Genomic DNA, 17223 nt, shown 5'->3' on the forward strand with positions numbered 1-17223 from the left:
ATCTGATGCTGTATCCCCCCAGAAATGGAGTAACAAAAGCATAAGGCTTGAGTCTGCATTGAGGTCTTACCAACAAGACAGAAATTTTACATCTCTCATCTTGTTCTTCTCTCATCTTGGTTTTCTCTCTTCCTGACTCAGAGGAGATGTAGAGCATTTGGATTCAGGAGTCCCTCTAGAGAAATGACCAGATGCAAATGCAGACATTGAAGTGCAGACACATCACTGAGTCGTGACGTGCCAAAAACATTCAAAGGGAGGCAAGCCAAATGTGAAGGAAGAGGGCACTGAAGCAACCAGTTATTCAAGGCAGACACCTGAAATTACCATAAATGTTGTTTTAATAGAGAGACTTCTACCACGATTTGCTGCCAGGTTCAGCTGAAGTGCATTTTATTCATGTCTGCTACATTCGGTGGGTCCACTAAGGGCAAATTTATTGCCACTATTGGAATTTTAGTGCCCATGAGGCTACAAGCCTTGGTCCTGTTTGTAATAATTCTTCAGAGTGTCCTGTGCAAATCTGAGGTGGAAAAATCAGAGAATGAAAGGTTGTTGAGAAAGAACAGGACGACATTTTAATTACAAAAGGGAAAATGTTCCAATTGGGGTTAATTTCTGTAGAAAGAAACCTCAGGGATATTTCAGGTAGCAAGTAGGTTTTACAGAATTGAAATATAGATTGAAGAGATTTTGCAAATACCCGTTTTCTCATATTTTTGATGATTAAAAAAAGACTCCGAATTTTGTTAAGGGAATTGAACCTTGTTAACTGAACAAAGAATCCCATCTTATTTATATCCTTCCATATTCCTTTTCTCCTCTGTTGAAAGGACATAGTCCATTCCTTTTTTGAGTGTTATTTTCTCCCCAATTCCCTCTCTCAGTGGCAAATCCTATCACTGGTATTTTTAATTTGCTGGTTTCAGAGCATTTGGATTCAGTAGTGGTATCAGCATGCCTTTGTGTGAACAAACTTACCTGTTAAGCTTACTCAATTCCCTGCACTGAAGCAAAGAGTTTTTAAAAATGCATATCATTTTTCAAGGCAAGATCCCTATCTAAACAGTCTAAATAAAGGAAAATTTGAAAAAACATCTCTCTTTTAAGAGTCGGTTATTAATTGGGATCTGGATCAATTGGTATAAGAATGCCCGGGACAGAGAGAGTCAGTTTCCATTGGTAGAAATATGGTCCAAAATTTCTGTGGCAGATACACAGGACTTTCCCTTTTGGAGTTGGGGGACTATTTAAGGAGCTGTTAGGCTCCCCTGCTGGGTGGTTTACCTCCTTTAAGTCTTACAACTCCCCTGGGAGAAAGACAGGCGTAGTCCCGCTGCACAGAGAAGAATGTCTCAATTTAATTGCTTAGAGTCTCTCTGCGGATAAGTTTCAGATGTGCCACTGAAACTCAAATCTGCCTACGTTCCTTTCACAGCACTACATTGCCTCAAATGGAGACGTTTTGAGTTGGTCTGATATGCTTTTTTCCAGTTCCCAGAATTGATTCTTTGTGAGAAGTAGTTTTTCCTCCCATTTCCTCCAGGCCAATTATGGCGAGTGTAGTAGGAGCAACATCTAGGATTCTCCGTTTTGGGTTTCTAATCCGGGGCCGGCACCTGTCTCGGCGTCCTGCCGCTGTCCCAGGCCGGTGGTGCTGGATTCCATGGAGCTTGGGCAGAAACGAGGAATCCCCGCCAACTCCACAGGGAGGATCTATTCCCAGCCTCCTTATCCCCCTAAAAAACACCCAAACCAAAACAATCACCACAACCTAGACCGTAAGCTTCTGTGGACGGGGCAGTAGAGGGTCGGGGGCAACAAGGCACCTCGGCAGCGCCCTCTGGCGAGAGAAGAGCGAGCAGGTCCTCCGCCCGCGCCCCGCTCTGCCGTCGCCGCCGCCGCCACCGGCGCCGCCGCGCCCCCGCCCGGCTCTCCGGGTTCACTCTCGGTCTCTCACTCCGTGAGACACAGACGGCAGCTTTCCGACCGAGCGGGGCACAGGCTGAGGCAGCGCCAGCACAACTGCCGCCGCGCGCCCCGAGGAGACCTGGGCACGAGGAAACAAGGCGAAGCCAGGACTACTTTCCTCCGAGCCGACCGGCAGCTCCGCGCCCCCGCGCTACACCCTTCGTAGCCACTTCGCGGGGCGGGCTAGGACTTGGGGACGTGCCTCGGGAAGAGCCGGGGCGGGCGGCGGCGGCGGCGGCACCGGCGCGAGGGTGCGCGCACTGGGACTGGAGAAGAGTGAGTGGCGGGCTGGGCGGCGGCGGCGGCCGTAGCCGCGGGTGCCTCTCCGCCTCACCGCTTCGCAGGCAGCACCGCCTCCCGGGCCGCGGCCGCCCGGCCGGGTCCTCTGCGCGTTGCCGGGCCCGGAGCCGGCACAGGATGCGCCCGGCTGCGTTCTGATTGCCGCCGCGCCTCAGCCTCCGCCGCGATGATTCCCCCTGAGCAGCCGCAGCAGCAGCTGCAGCAGCCGCCGCCAGCCCCGCCGAACCATGTGGTGACCACCATCGAAAACCTGCCGGCCGAGGGCAGCGGCGGCGGCGGGAGCCTGTCTGCCTCCTCCCGGGCCGGCGTGCGCCAGAGGATCCGCAAAGTGCTGAACAGGTGAGCGGCGGCGCCAGGCGAGGGCGCGGGGGGCAGGGGCTGCGGGCTCCCGGCTCCGGGTCCCCTCCGTCCCTGGGGCGGCCCACGGGCCCTTTGGGACGGGGTTGCGGCCGGAGGAGACTGAGGAGATCGGGCAACGACGCGCTCCGCGGTCGCGGAGAGGCCGCGGCAGCTTTGTCCCGGCGCAGGGAGCCCTGGAGTGGCGGAGCTGCAGCTGGTCCGAGGAGGGAGTTAGGGGAGAGGCGGGGTTTTCCGTACCTAGCCGCCCTGTATGTGTGTCCGCACTCACACCCTCCATACGCGTGCCGCCTCACTTCCCTTTCCCTCTCGCACCCCGGCTTTGCGATCGGGGGTCGGGGGGACGCGGGGACTCGGCCAGGGCTGAGGAGGGAAGCGCGGGGCTGCAGAGATGGCGTGGAAGTCCCTGGTCTCGTTCGGTCCCCCGCCCCGCCCGGGGGCTTCGACCCCTTGCCGGGGGGATGGGGTCGCAGCGACAGCCTAGCAGGCGGAGGGAACCCACTTCTCCAGCCTGACGCTCCAGTCGCGTCTCAGACTCTTCCTGGCTGGGAGCAGCGAAGAGAGGGTTAGAGGCCTGGAACAGACCCAGGCAAAGTGCAAAACGTTGCGGGCAGGGTGTGAGCCGGCGGCGTCCAGTTATTCCGAAGCGCCCAAGCCGGAGGGGGCGGGTACCGATCGCCGGCGCCTCCAGGGCTGGAATCTGCGTAGTGGATTCAGGATGTGGACGTTTTAGGATGAGGACCTGCGTTGACGTGAAAATGGGGGTACCTCTGGCACCTCTGACTCAACTGTGATGTGAAAGGGACTTTTTCTACTTAAGTAACTTGAAATGGTTGACGAGCTGACACATTAAAAAATTGTATAGGGAATGGGTTTTGTGTTTTTTTTGTTTGGATGCGTGGGTGCCTTTCGATGCCTCTGTAGGGGGGGTAACTGTTCCAGTCGCTCTGTTCATACAGGTTTCTGTGTGGCACTGTGTTGGGTAGCAGAGATTCCCAACGAATTCACACCGAACTGTCTGGGACTCAAAGCTCTGGTGGGAGTACAAACTATGTACAGAAATAGAATCTTGAGAAATATCCTTATTTTGGGAGTATAGTTTAATTTAGTTATATCAAATCCCGAACCATTCAAGAATCCCTGGTGGAGAATTAATGCGTGTGTTAGTTTATTTGCGGGTACTTCTGTAGGTTTCCATTTATTATCAAACAAAAAGAAATTCACTCTGACGGGAGACACGAGTTGGTAATAGAACTAAATCTTTGATTTGTAGCTGAGAATACCACCTTCCAAAAGATAAAAGAATAAATCAAGAGACGCTGGCTCAGTACATGTTATGTGGGTTTTGTATTTTTTATGAATACCTGCGGGGTTTTTTTTGAATTGTAAATACCTTGTCATTGGCTGTTTAAATTTCTAAGCACAATATATTTTTAATTATTCTTTCTCATCAAACTAGAAAATATTGATGTAATATTTTGCTCAGTTTCTCTTTGCTCAATTGTAAGTTATTATTGATTCCATGTAGGTTATTTCTTGATATGTAATGAATCATAGAGCCCAGAAAAACAAGATCACTGAGGTAGGAGTGAGGGGTATGTTGTCATCATACCTTGGCCAGTAGCTAGACAAGTGGTTTGCAGCAGAGCCATTTATCTACTTGGTCTTGGTTTCTTCATTGTAAATTATGTTTAATAATACAGACTTGTCTTACTTCCCTACCATGATTTTGAGAATTAGATAATGCTGAAGAAAACACTTGGAAAAGTATAAAGATCTACATGAATTAATGTATTCAACTCATTTTTTTTCTAAGATAAGTCTATGGGATAAACATAGGCAAATGAAGTTGAAGTCGTGCTACATTATGCGTAGAACCTTGTGTTTCTAATGAAACGATCTGTGACATGAGTTGTACTAGTCCCAGTGTATAGAGGAGGAACTTATACTTATGTTGGGTTGATGGCATTTCATCTCAGGTATACAACCATGAATGGAACCCTAGGGTTGTAGCCTTTAGACTTAAGCTAAGACAATTATTTATTTATTTATTTATTTATTTATTTGTCTTTCAAAGTTATTCAAAATTTTCAATATAATATTTTGTATTGAGTAACTGGCTTTTCCTTATCCTTAAAGGATAAGAAGAAACTCTGTTTCAAGAAAGAACATTTTTAGTAAGGAGACTGAAAAATCTGAGCAAGTTTTAAAATCTCAATGGCATAATTTATTCAGCATGCTGATGGGCTTGGCTTTTGTGCCATAATTATGTCAATGAGAGCCTTAATAGTGGCTATAGAGTGATTAGGCTGTAGGTAAAAGTAAGAGTATGGGGAAGAGTGAATTTTTGAGATTCTGCAGAGTGCTTGGATGTGGCTCCCCTCTGGTTTGAACCCTCATGATGTGTTGGACTAGTCAGTAATGGACATCAGGCAGGCCCATTGGGGCCTAATCATAAGCATCTTTGTCAATTTTCTAAGAACTCATGATCTGCTTACTTTCTCCTTTTTTGCTTTCTTCTTTTCCTCTTACTCCTTCCTGAATACTTCACCCACATTGCCCTGTCCACTCATTGTCTTCATTGGTCTTCTTTCCTCTACCCTTGGCATGCCACAACTTAGCTCTTAGCAGAAAGTGGTTCCAAATCAGGAAGCTAGGAGCCAATATAAAAAATATCCCTCCAACTTTTGACATGCAGACATATGGTTAGCAGCATTCTATTGCTGTGGGCTGGTAGGGCTAGTCTCTTCAGTGACTGAAATGGGGGCTGTACCACTGTCAGCTCCTAGCATCCCACTGGGCCAAAGGGGTAACGCTGAGACAGAGTGGTGCAATGGGACAAGAAATATTAGACTGTGAGCAAGGCAAGCCTGGCGAATTGCCTGCCATTGGTCACAGTCTACAGGAACAGCTATCTGACAACCCAGAGGAAGAACTGCAAACACATACGCTATCTATATCCTGTCTACCCAGGGAGAGTTAAAGAGAGAATTGCTCATCAATAATTAATTAAAGGTACTTCTTGCTCTCAAGAAGCTTAGAATGAAATACAGTGTTATCTTAATAAGATCTGCCTTACATTATTCTGCATCATTTTATTTCCATAGTATACTCCATAGCCTCTCCCCTTACTCTAAAGGCTTGTCGAGTTGGATTGCTGCATTTTGTACACAACAATTGGGGTATCTCATTGGTTGACTACTCCCTTTCTGTGAAACAGTTAGATTAGAATGTAATTATATTCAAGACTTGGTGAAAGAGGAGGCACTAGATAATTTTTTTAAATAATTAATGGGACGTCACATTTTTTCCCCTGGTATACTCAAAATTGTTTTGGCAAAGGGATGCAAGAAATATAAGACAATTTAAATGCTGGAATAATTACTTCTCCTTTAATATTCAAAGTTGTGAAACAATCAATGTATTGATTCAAACAAGGAAAAAATACGGCAAAGTCTTCTTCACATTTCCCTTCCTTCCTCCCTCCCTCCCTCCCATCCTTCCTTCTGGCAGGATCTTGGTCTGTTGCCCAGGCTGCAGTGCAGTGGCATGATCACAACTTATTGCAGCCTTGACTTCCTGGGCTCAAGTGATTCTCCCACCTCAGCCTCCCAAGCAGCTGGGAATACAGGTGCACACCACCATGCCTGGCTATTTAAAAAAATTTTTTTAATTTTTAGTAGAAACGAGGTCTTGTCTTGTTGCCCAGGCTGGCCTCAAACTCCAGGCCTCAAGTCACCCTCCCACCTTGGCTTTCCAAAGTGCTGGAATTGCAGGCATGAGCCACTGTGCCTGGCCTTCCCTTATTTCTTAGCATGGTATAGTACATATTACCCTGCCACAGGCAAGCAGAAAATGACGAAAAGAAAATACTTCAAGGGCAACAGTTGATGACCCTCTCAAAGAAACTGCTAATCAGGTACATTTCTTAGACACCTACAGGAGTAACTACTGACCTACATATTAAAGTGCTTGAAGATTTTCTACTCTAAATGATTTCTTAATGAAATGTTTTTGAGAAATGAGTGATAGCTTGTTTTGTGTTTTGCATATGTGTGCTTTTATTTATCTTTTCCCACATGAGTATTATTTTCAGTTGTTAACAGAAATATTTGTGAATTTCTAGTTTTGATACACTTTCTTCCCATTAAGACATACAGTGGGTTGTCTCAAATTATAAAGGGGTTTCTGCCTCTTTGAGTTTTATGGTGGGAATGTTTAATCATTAGAATGGAATCACTACTGATTCTGACTCATCCATTCATTTGATTTAGAATGAATTGATTTCCAACTTATATTTAGATTTATTTTCTTTAGATTTATTTTCAAATTTCTGAAACCTTTTTGAATATAAACCAAAGAGCATTAAGGATATACATAGAAGAGTTTGAAGCAAGCCTACATAAAATCAATGTCCAAATAGGAAACTTACCATGTAAACTTACCATGTAAAATGGGACAATATGTGTACATAGCCTTTCTGAGTCATTAAATAAGGTGGGCAGAACATCATGAACCAATGGATATGACTGAACTCTAGGTATTCCATAGAGTTGGTGGAAACATATAATTTAGATGATCCTTTCTTATCAAGTGAGAAGGCTTTTGTTAGGAAATTAATGGTGAGACTCTTCCTCAAGCTGCTCCTTCTAACACGTGTCAAAATGAAAAGAGGAAGATCAGCTAGTAATAAGGTTGATTGATATAAAATATTCCAAGTGGAACTGGGTGGTGTGATTAAAAACAGACTTTTCTAAGATCAATAGTAAATAAAGGATGTCTGAAGGATGCATTTGTTTTTAACTAAAAGGACAAAATTTTTAAAATAAATGATTATACCAGTATACTTGTATTTATGCCCAGTGCTTGGAGAAACTAATGTTCACATTAAAGGAATATTTGGATTACCTCAGATAAAGATGATGCATTTTCAGGTAATTAATGTGTATTAAAATATACTTGTCTTTGTGTGATTTTCTTTGAACTTTTACTTTCTTAAAATCCTTCAGTGTCTTAGGGGGATCCTAATTGATGTCTGTTTTCACTGTACACATCTATAGATGTAGAAGGTATAGGCAATTGAGCTGCTGCTCATATAGCTCTAAAGTTACTTAATGCAAGAGATGTTTTATTATTTAGTTGCCATTTCTCATAAAAATAATATGCAGCATGTGAAAGTACCACCACCAGATTTTAGTTTAGCTTGCTTGTTCATTTGCGTTCAGGCCAATGAGCATGCCCTGTTCATTGTTCAGACACATTAATTCTTGATTATGCTTCTCAAGAAGTATGCTTAGGAAGTCAAACTTCAGTAGATGTATGGAAAAAACCTATGAATACTGGGCATATTTCTTAATGGTAACATGAACATATACAGGTCTATATTCATTTATTCTTAAGCAGTAACTGTGTGCTGAGCCCTCTTATGGAAGACACACATGTGATGAAACATTATTCTTGGGCCAAAACCTCAAAAGCTAACTGGGAAACTTGACACGTGTATCACTGTTTAGAATGAACGTTGTAATTCATAATCAGAATTGTTACACATAATGCCTAAATAAATGCTTCCAAATGTCTAGATATTGGAATAATGTAAATGAGCTGTTCAGTATGCAATCCATATTAACCTTGTTCTGACACTTTGGAATTATACAGAGACTCCTTGAATGTACATAGTTAAGAAGGAATTTCACAAGAAATGTCAAAGAAAACAATAACTAAATATTCTTTAGGAAGTATTTTCTTAGAAAAAATGTTAGTGGCAACTCAGTGGCAACATGAGTTTAATTTTTTGAATTATATTATAATTTAAGTTTTAAAAATATTGTTTCAGCCAGGGGCAGTGGCTCACAACTGTAATCCCCACATTTGGGAGGCCAAGGTGGGAGAATCACCTGAGGTCAGGAGTGTGAGACCAACCTGGCCAACATGGCGAAACCCCATCTCTACTAAAAATACAAAAATTATCTGGTCGTGGTGGTATGCACCTATAGTCCCAGCTACTTGGGAGGCTGAGGCACGAGAACCACTTGCACCCAGGAGGCAGATGTTGCAGTGAGCCAAGATCACCCCCACTGCATTCCAGCCTGGGCAACAGAGTGAAACTCCATCTCAAAAAAATCCCCCAAAAAACAAAAACAAAAAAATCCTATCTATCTATCTATCTATCTATCTATCTATCTATCTATCTATCTACATATATACACACATATATATGTGTGTATATATATATAGAGAGAGAGTTTCTATTGAATTTAAATTCTAAACTTTGTCTCAAGAATATTTACTATGTGACTCTCTGAGGATTAAGGAAAAAACCCCTCAAATATAGTCTTGCAAGTTCCGAGATTATAAGCCACCAATTCCTAATACATTCCATTTTTAAAAAATAATTACAGAAACCTACTATAACTGAACAAACACTGAATAGATTTTTAAAACCAAATCATACTAATTATATACAGATTTAGAGTGACAGGGCTACAATTTGTGATCATAGCTGACTCTGAGAAACCACAAAGTACTCTGGTGTGTCCTATAAGATAGATCTTCTTCTCGCATTCATTGATTCATTCATCCAGGAAGAATTTTATTCAATGAGTGTTTATTGAGTGACTATTATATGTTGGGCACTGCTAGATCACAATGGCTGGTATGGCCTCTGGGTGCCATTGGTGGAGTTTCTGTTATTACCCTTTCAATATAACTCATCAAGGGGGCAATTTAAATAAAATAGAAAGATAACATATATCTCTCAAAATGCTATAGTTTCGAAAATGATGTTTTCAAGCTGATCTGACAAAAAATCCCCATAAATTAGTTGTTTCACTTTTAGGAAAACTGCCCAGGTAGAAGACTGAAACATAAAATTACTCAACGTCTACATAGATTCAAGAAGCAGACCTTTTTTGATGAATACCATTGAGTTTGTTTCACCTAGGGCTTAAAAAATATTAAAAAACAGAGGAACAGCTATTAATGTTCATCCAACTTCAGAATGTTAGAAGGAAAAGGAGAACTGATTTGAATCCCATTCTTCTGTTCAGGGTGAACCTATCAATGTCCTTGCCATATAACTCAAGAAAATAGAGTTTTCTGAAAATATTAATGAGCTGACAGTGCATAGGCAACTTTGTGGGGCTTGGTGACATGTTTGTGCATTGCAGATGGAGAGATTTAAAATATGCAAGAGCATAACAAGGACTGGATTTTTGGTGGAAGGACTGGATTTTTATATATAATTTGATACAACCTAATGAGAGTGTTTGAGATGTTTGAGTTAAAATTAGCATTTAGACAATGACTCAAGTTCTCAGATTTTACCTTATAAGGCATATACTTTATATTACAAAACATTACATTGTATGTTTTTCTTCTAATAACAAAGATTAGTATTTTCATCCTTTTCTAGATAAGGAAACAAATTTATGTGGTGATACAGCTAAGTGCTTTTATAAAGCCACAGAGGAGGGAGAGAGCATGCTAGGCTGGAGAAAGGTCAGGAGGGATCAGGGATGGTATTTGTCCTTGGCAATGAAAGATGGGTAGGAAAGGAATACATGCAGGGAGAGGGAGGTGAGACAGGATGAGCCATTCATGGAAGTAAGAGATTGGGGAAGAATTAAGTGTCCAGTTTGACAATATTATAGGATGTGTCAATATAAAGGGAAGAAGAGGGAATTAAGGCTAGATTTGTAGGATGGGATCAGATAACGGAAAGCCTTAGATGCTCTAATAAGCAGTTAGACTTATTAAGTTATTTTAAGTTATTGAGTAGAGAAATGACATGATCAGAGATGTGCCCAAATATGATACTCTGGGGGAAAATCTATAGGACAAAAGGAGAAGGAAAAGACCAGAGTTTGGGGATCAGTTAGGAGGCTACTGCAGTCATTTAGAGGGGAAGAAATGTGAGTAGAAGTGGGGTGGAGGCAGTCAGGATGGAGAGGGAAGTGCTCTGATTTGAACAGAATCTGGACCAGGTCAGCTAAAAGAAGATTTGGTTATTTTTGAGGAGGCACTCAGCAGTGCCTATCAAATAATGGGTATTTAATACTTGTTTGTTGAAAGGTTATTGAAAGCCACTACAGGAAAGAGATCTGCTCTCCAGGGCCTAGGGTGCTGAGTGAGCTAGAGAGGCTGCTGGGAGGACAGCAGCTAGCTATTCAGATTGTGGGCTATGGATTCCTGCCGGACTACAGACTGTGTGGCCAGACTGTGATGAGAACAGAAATTGGGAGTAAGCGTTTAGAAATAACTGTAGCAGTTTGACAGGGCACTTTTATATTTTTGTCCTAATATTTAAGAATCGGGTTTTGTATTTTTGTTTTTGTTTTTTTGCATTTCATTTTTTCTCATAATTGATTTTTATTGTATTTCACAAAAGTATTGTCTTCTATGAATTGTTAAAAAACGGATATTTTATGACAGAATGTTTGAGAAGCACTGGTGCCAGCCAGATATCCAAGTGGAAGTAAGAGTGAATTTGGATTCTGGGAGTTCATCTAATCATGGATGGGGGGAGCGGTTCCTCATTGTGGGGGCATCAGGTTGGTACTAGTCATGACCCTGAAAATCTGTACCTATAAGGTGATGGTGTGGAAGCAGTAGAGTAAGGCTGACAATAGCTACAAGTATCAAGGCCCCAGCCAAATGGCCTGGTCTTCAGCTGGGGCACCTTGCCTTAAAGGGATGCCCTGGAATGTGAGGCAGGGAAACTATTTAGAAGTGAGGAGTACAGGACAGTAGCCCAGGTCGGTAGAATGGGCAGTAAGTGGGGAGTAAGACTTCAGAGATCACACAGTTAAGGAGGTCACATTCTGTGTTTGGGTGACAGGAAGGTGGGTCAGGGTTACCTGGGGTCCCAACATGAGTGGCCAGACCACTGATACAGCTTCACCTCAAGCTCTGAGGAGCACAGACCAGGAGCCCCTCAGCCATTTAACAAAGAATTACTGAGTCAGGTGAGAGGCACAATCTAGCTGTTAGGGTTACTTCGGGAAACAAAACAGAAAAGACCTCCACTCTCATGGAGACCTCATTCTACAAGAGAGGCAGGCAATTAAAAACATGAAAAAGGTATCCAACAGTGGCAAATAATATGCAGAGAATCAAAGTGGGGTGATGTGACAGAGAGGGAACAGGTGGTACTTCAATTTGGCTGGTCAGGCCTCTTTCTCTCTCTCTGATGACACTGAAGCTAAGATTAGAATGGCCAAAAGGAAATGGCCATTGGAGGGTCTGGAGGAAAGTCATTCCAGGCAGAGATGCTAAGATGAAATAAGTCTTCATAATGACGTGAAAGAAAGGGAGGCTGGAGAGCAGGAAACAGGAGAGCATAAGTGAGAAGGTCAGAGAGGGAGGCAGATGTCAGTTCTAAGTGGGCTGGGGAACAAGTGGAAGCTTTTAAGCAGAGGAGTTGTCTGGCTAATGTTTTGAAAAGACCACTGTGGCTGCTGTTGGAGAATGGATTGTGGGAGAAGTACATAGCTACTAGATGAAAGAGATGTTGGAAGCTGGCTGGCCTATAGCAACAGAAGTGGAGACAAGTGGTTGTAATCTGGAGTGGTTTGCACTGGGAGGTGGAGTACACAGGACTAGATGAGTGATTTGACGGGGCAGCTAAGGGAGAGGAATGAAGAAACATTTCCAGTTTTTTGGGCTTGAGCAATTGGGTGAGCGATGGTGCCATTTTCTAAGGTGGGAAAGACTGGGAGAGGAACATGTTTGTTGGTAGGAATTAAAGAGTTTACTTTGGCAAGTAAAGTTAGAGATGAGTAGTGGAAAGGTCAAAAGAAAGCTGGAGTGTGGAATTCTGGGGAGAAGTCAGAGCTTGGAATTTGGATTTGGGGGTCATGAGTCCTGGATGCATAGGTAGATAGAGAGAGCAGTACCAAGAACAATTTAGGGGGCACACTAACCCTCAGAGTCAAACACAGAAGGACTCAGTAAAGAACTGGAGAAGGAAGGATCTGAAGTAGGAAGGAAACCAGGAGAGTATGGTGTCCAGAAGCCAAGAGAAGATGTTTCCAGAAGGAGGCAATAAGCAGTCCACTGTGCTGAGAGTAATTGAGGAAAGGGCAGATAAATGACCAGTGGCTTGGCAACACAGGGAACCCTGGGGCTGTGACAACCACAGGGTCAGAGGAGTGGTGCAGATGGAAACGTGGATGGAATGGTTTGGGAGGGAATGTGAGGTGGAGGTGTTCAGAATATGACTTTTGAGAAATTTTGTCCTAACATGGAATAGAGTGTAGGGAGAGTCTTTTAATGGGAGAGATAATACAACGGGTCTGTGTGCTGATGGGAATGCTGTAGTGAAGAGGGAAAAATTGCAGGAAGGAGTGAGATAAAGGAAGGAGGGAACCTTGAGAAGGCTCAGATGGTGGAATTCAAAGCATGGTGGGGAGGAGCTAGTCTTTGAGAGGACTAGGACACTGTCCATAGTACAGAGGAGATGCTGAGAATGGGGGTGTAAATGAAGGTAATTTGGTAGATTTCATGATTTCATGGTGGGAATCATAGGCAGTTCCTCTCTGGTGGCTTCTCTTTCTCTGTGAACTCTGAGGCAAAGATATCAATAGTGAACAAAGATACTAGTTGTTGGGGGAGGTGTGTAGGATGTTTGTACAAAGAGAAGTGGGAAACAGTCATTTTGAAGAGTAAGAAAGGAAATATACTAAAGAAGCGTTATGTGTAAATTTGACATTTGTGGTGGGGATTCAGTAGGGGGTGTGATGAGCAGAAAGAAGCTACTGCTGTTTAGAATCTGCGGCCTTGGAAGAGATGAACTCAGATCTGTGCCCAAGAAGCCAGAACCATCATCTTATAAGTGAGGATAGTGGGGCAGTGCATATTTGAGGGAGCTCAGTAGGACTTGGGTCCTAATTGTATTGGGGAGTGGGGTATGAGAGAGAGAGAAGAGGGAATTAAGATAATTTTAAAATATATATATTTTTTAAGAGACAAAGTTTCACGCCATCACCCAGGCTGGAGTGCAGTGGTGCGATCATAGCTCACTGCAGCCTCAAACTCCTGGGCTCAAGTGATCTTCCTGCCTCAGCCTCCCGAGTATCTAAGGCTACAGGTGTGCACCACCATGCTGGGCTAATTTTTAATTTTTTTTGTAGAGATGTTGGTCTTGCCATGTTCCCCAGGCTGGTCTTGAACTGGGTTCACGTGATATTCCCACCATGGACTCCCAGAGTGTTGGAATTACAGCCATGAGCCATCACACCTGGTGACGAGATGTGACTTAGCAATCACTTCCAGGTTTTGTGCCTGGGCCACTGGAGTGATGGTGTCCCCTTTAGCCTGTGTCGTATGTTTTGTTTCAGGGAAACAGCTTAACTTTTGGGGGTTTCAATTCTCTCATTTGTAAAGTGGTTAAAATAATCCTAGTTTTTCATTTCCCATTGGATGTTTGGGAATGTTACATGCAACAACATCTGGGAGAGGGCTTGGAAAGCTGCCAAGCACCATGTAATTGTTATCCTGGTCCCAAAATTAAAAGGAGAGCCTGGGTTTTCGCGGCTTTGCGCTGTCATCCAGCCTGTGATAAATGCTGACTGGCTTCCTCGGCTCGCAGTGACTTTGATGCACAGTCCCTACTCTGGCCCGGTCGTTTTTGTCATGAGCCTTGTCAGTCAGAGTCTGAAGTGAAACCCACCGATCTATGAACTAGGGCACTAGGCTGTTTACTTCAATGTGTTCGTGTTTGTTTATATATATGTGTGCATAAAAAGTATAAATATCTATAACAGAAAGTAAAAATGTATATATGTTTAATGAAAGTATAAATATATGTATTTATGGAAAGTATATAGCAAGCCCCCTCTTGGGAAGGCGATTTCAGCACTGGCATATGTTCTGTTGTCTAATTGTGCCTCTCAGCCCAGGAGCTCCGCGGTACCTGTGGTTCCTGAAAGAGAGTTTGACAGGCTTCAGGAAAGGGTTAGTGCCTCTTGAACTGGGGAGATTACAAAACGAGCGTGGGCCTAAAAGGCTCCACAGAGGCAGGCAGCGGGATGGACAGAGCGGCTCAGAGGGAAGGGACAGAGCCGCTTTAATGTGCTAATGAGGGGAAGCCCAGATGCCAGCGGGCTCAGTGGAGCTCTTTGTGACGCCGAGTTCCCGGGGCTGGCTGGAGTCTCTGTCCCTATCTGGATCCTGCTGCAGGCCGGGGAAACACTGCTCTCTTAGAGACGGGCCCTGTCCTCCACAGATAGCCCTGCAGACCCTCGGAACGCGGGTGGACGGGGAGGGCGTGCGCGAGCCTCCGGGCTGGGTGGTGGCTGGAAAAGGGAGCACCAGGAGGCGGGGGAGGGGCGCTCGGACTGCAGAGGACGGGACAGAGGCGAGTGTTCCGCGGGGTGTGTGGAGTAAGAGCTGGGAAGGACCTTTGTAGCTTCGCGAAATTAACCGTTTTTCCTCCACAACTGCCAAGCTCGGCAAATGGCCTTCAAGCCCATCCAACAGGAGATAATCTGTCCTTGGAACTAGTGCAAGTCAGTTTTTAACTACTTGCGGAGAAAGTCTGAAACGTCACAACCAAGCAAACAAAAACGATCACCACCCAGTGAGTGTTGGAATGAAATTCATGTTCTGGTTATTTCTTTCAGAGATGGCTTCAAGATTGCTAGATAGGAGGAATTAGAGCACCCATTGAGTGGCAGCTGGGTCAGGGGTTTGTCTGGAAGTTGTGTTTGCATATCAAGAACACAGTGCAGGATTTACAAAGAGTATATTTACTCGTACTGATCCATCTGCTAATGGAAAGATTGGGTAACCGGAGCCCCTCCAGCCACCCTTAAATGCTGCCTCTAGATTGCATTATAAAGTCTTGGGTCATAACTGTCTCTGGAAATATAAGTTCCCAGATAAAATAGACAGATGAAGATGATCGATCCATGATATCTTGACCTTTTGTGTCCTGTATTTCCTTTCTGAATATTCGTGGGGGATATATAAATATTTAAATATAACATATATAATATGTTATATGTTATTTCTCAAATAATGAATATGAGATATTATTTGTAATGAGTCATTGTCTATCCGTCTATCTGAATCTCTTTTTGTGCCTTGCTCTGTTTTTCTTTGACACACACACGCACACACACACACTTAGACTGATAGGTAGAGAGGATAGTCTTCCACTTAATTGATGATAGCCCCCCAACTTTTTTTTACCATGTTTTTTGGGAGGAGAGCTCAAGAGTTAGTTCAAAAGAATGATTCATTTTTAAAGTGCTTCATTTCTATTTTGGCGTCACACTGAATTGATACCACCTAAGAAAAATAGAAGCATTTAGTGTAGAATTCCCCATGAGCTAGCTATATTTGGAAGTGTGAATGCACCTGTAGAACAGTCACCCCATAAAGGGTTTCCCCCCATGTTCCTGAGCCATATATGGCTTCATTATAACACTTCAGTTCCAGGTGACAATAAGTACTGGGACTTAGATTTCAAATTTTACTCTTTTTTACCTGTTCTAACAGTTTGTGTGATTTTAGTGCCTTTCAGGCAAAATTCTTCTATTTTATGTAAATAATTTCTCCTTGTTGCTTCCCATCTATTTCCTGCCCCTAATGGGATACATGCCTTTTGGATTGACCTTCCTTAGTGAAAGCTGGGTGCTTTCAAGCCTAAAGAAGTATAGGCAATGAGGTAGTTGCTTGCACTGGTTTTAGAAAAATTGATCATTTGCAACTCTTAGGCTGATAAATGAACTCATTTGTGTCCAATGCAAAGAGACCCTAATTATTACTTCCCTGGCCCCAAAGTTAATTCCAACCTGAGAGCATGCTTTCCACAATGACGGAAGAAAAACCCCATTTAATGCATTTATAGCAATGGGTATGAGATTGTTCATTTTGGATATCAGTTGTCAAAGAAAATAGTGACTATGAAAAAATGTAAATGGGAATGTAGGTAGAATAAACTGGTGTACTGGACTTGCAATTGGTTAGGCTGTGGCTTGGTGAATTAAGACAACAGCAACAAAAATATTTTTTAGCCAAATTGTCATCTTTATTGTCACAGCTAGAAAGCTGTTCATTGGATTTAAGATCCAAGGATTCTCTTCCTTTTTAGTTGCTATTGAGCAAGCATGTGAAGGCCAGAGTCTACAAAGTACTTTTTTTCTAAAAGAAATTTCCACAGCCTGGTATATTCCACCACCAAGAGTGGTTGGAGGAGATAACACTTGTTTAATGAATTAGTGGTGTGCTTATGGTAGGCTGGGGAAGAAAAGCTAAGAGAGTTGTATGGTAGTTAGGCAGTCCCAGCTCAAAGTAAGCACGGGTAAGGGAGAACAACATTTTCTTATTCTCATTCATAAATACTTTCCTAAACAAGTTCTACCAGTTAGATGTTAATTTGTGTTAAATTTCTTCTTTATATACATCGCCCTGGAAAAATTAAACAAAATTAGATTTATATCAATTGCATGTTACTTTAAGGACAGCATAGTCCTAAATGTGGTTAGCAGATGCAAACAAGTATAAGGTTAGGTCCCTGTTCTTAAGTATATATATATTTTTATTTGTATATATTCATGGAGTACAAGTGCAATTTTGCTACGTCGTTAA

General features: G+C 43.2%; 1 protein-coding gene across 1 annotated transcript in view; it reads left to right on the forward strand.

The window, feature by feature from the left end:
- The first annotated feature begins 1953 nt into the window (after window positions 1–1953).
- The window catches only part of SLC35F1 (solute carrier family 35 member F1), a 401279-nt gene continuing 386009 nt past the window's right edge, over window positions 1954–17223 (forward strand). The window contains exon 1 of the mRNA XM_030809615.1: window positions 1954–2610. Within this exon, the coding sequence (XP_030665475.1) occupies window positions 2438–2610 (173 nt within the window). The 5' untranslated portion in view covers window positions 1954–2437. The remainder of the gene's footprint in view (window positions 2611–17223) is intronic.

Source organism: Nomascus leucogenys, chromosome 3, assembly GCF_006542625.1.
Source record: "Nomascus leucogenys isolate Asia chromosome 3, Asia_NLE_v1, whole genome shotgun sequence".
Classification (NCBI taxonomy): domain Eukaryota; kingdom Metazoa; phylum Chordata; class Mammalia; order Primates; family Hylobatidae; genus Nomascus; species Nomascus leucogenys.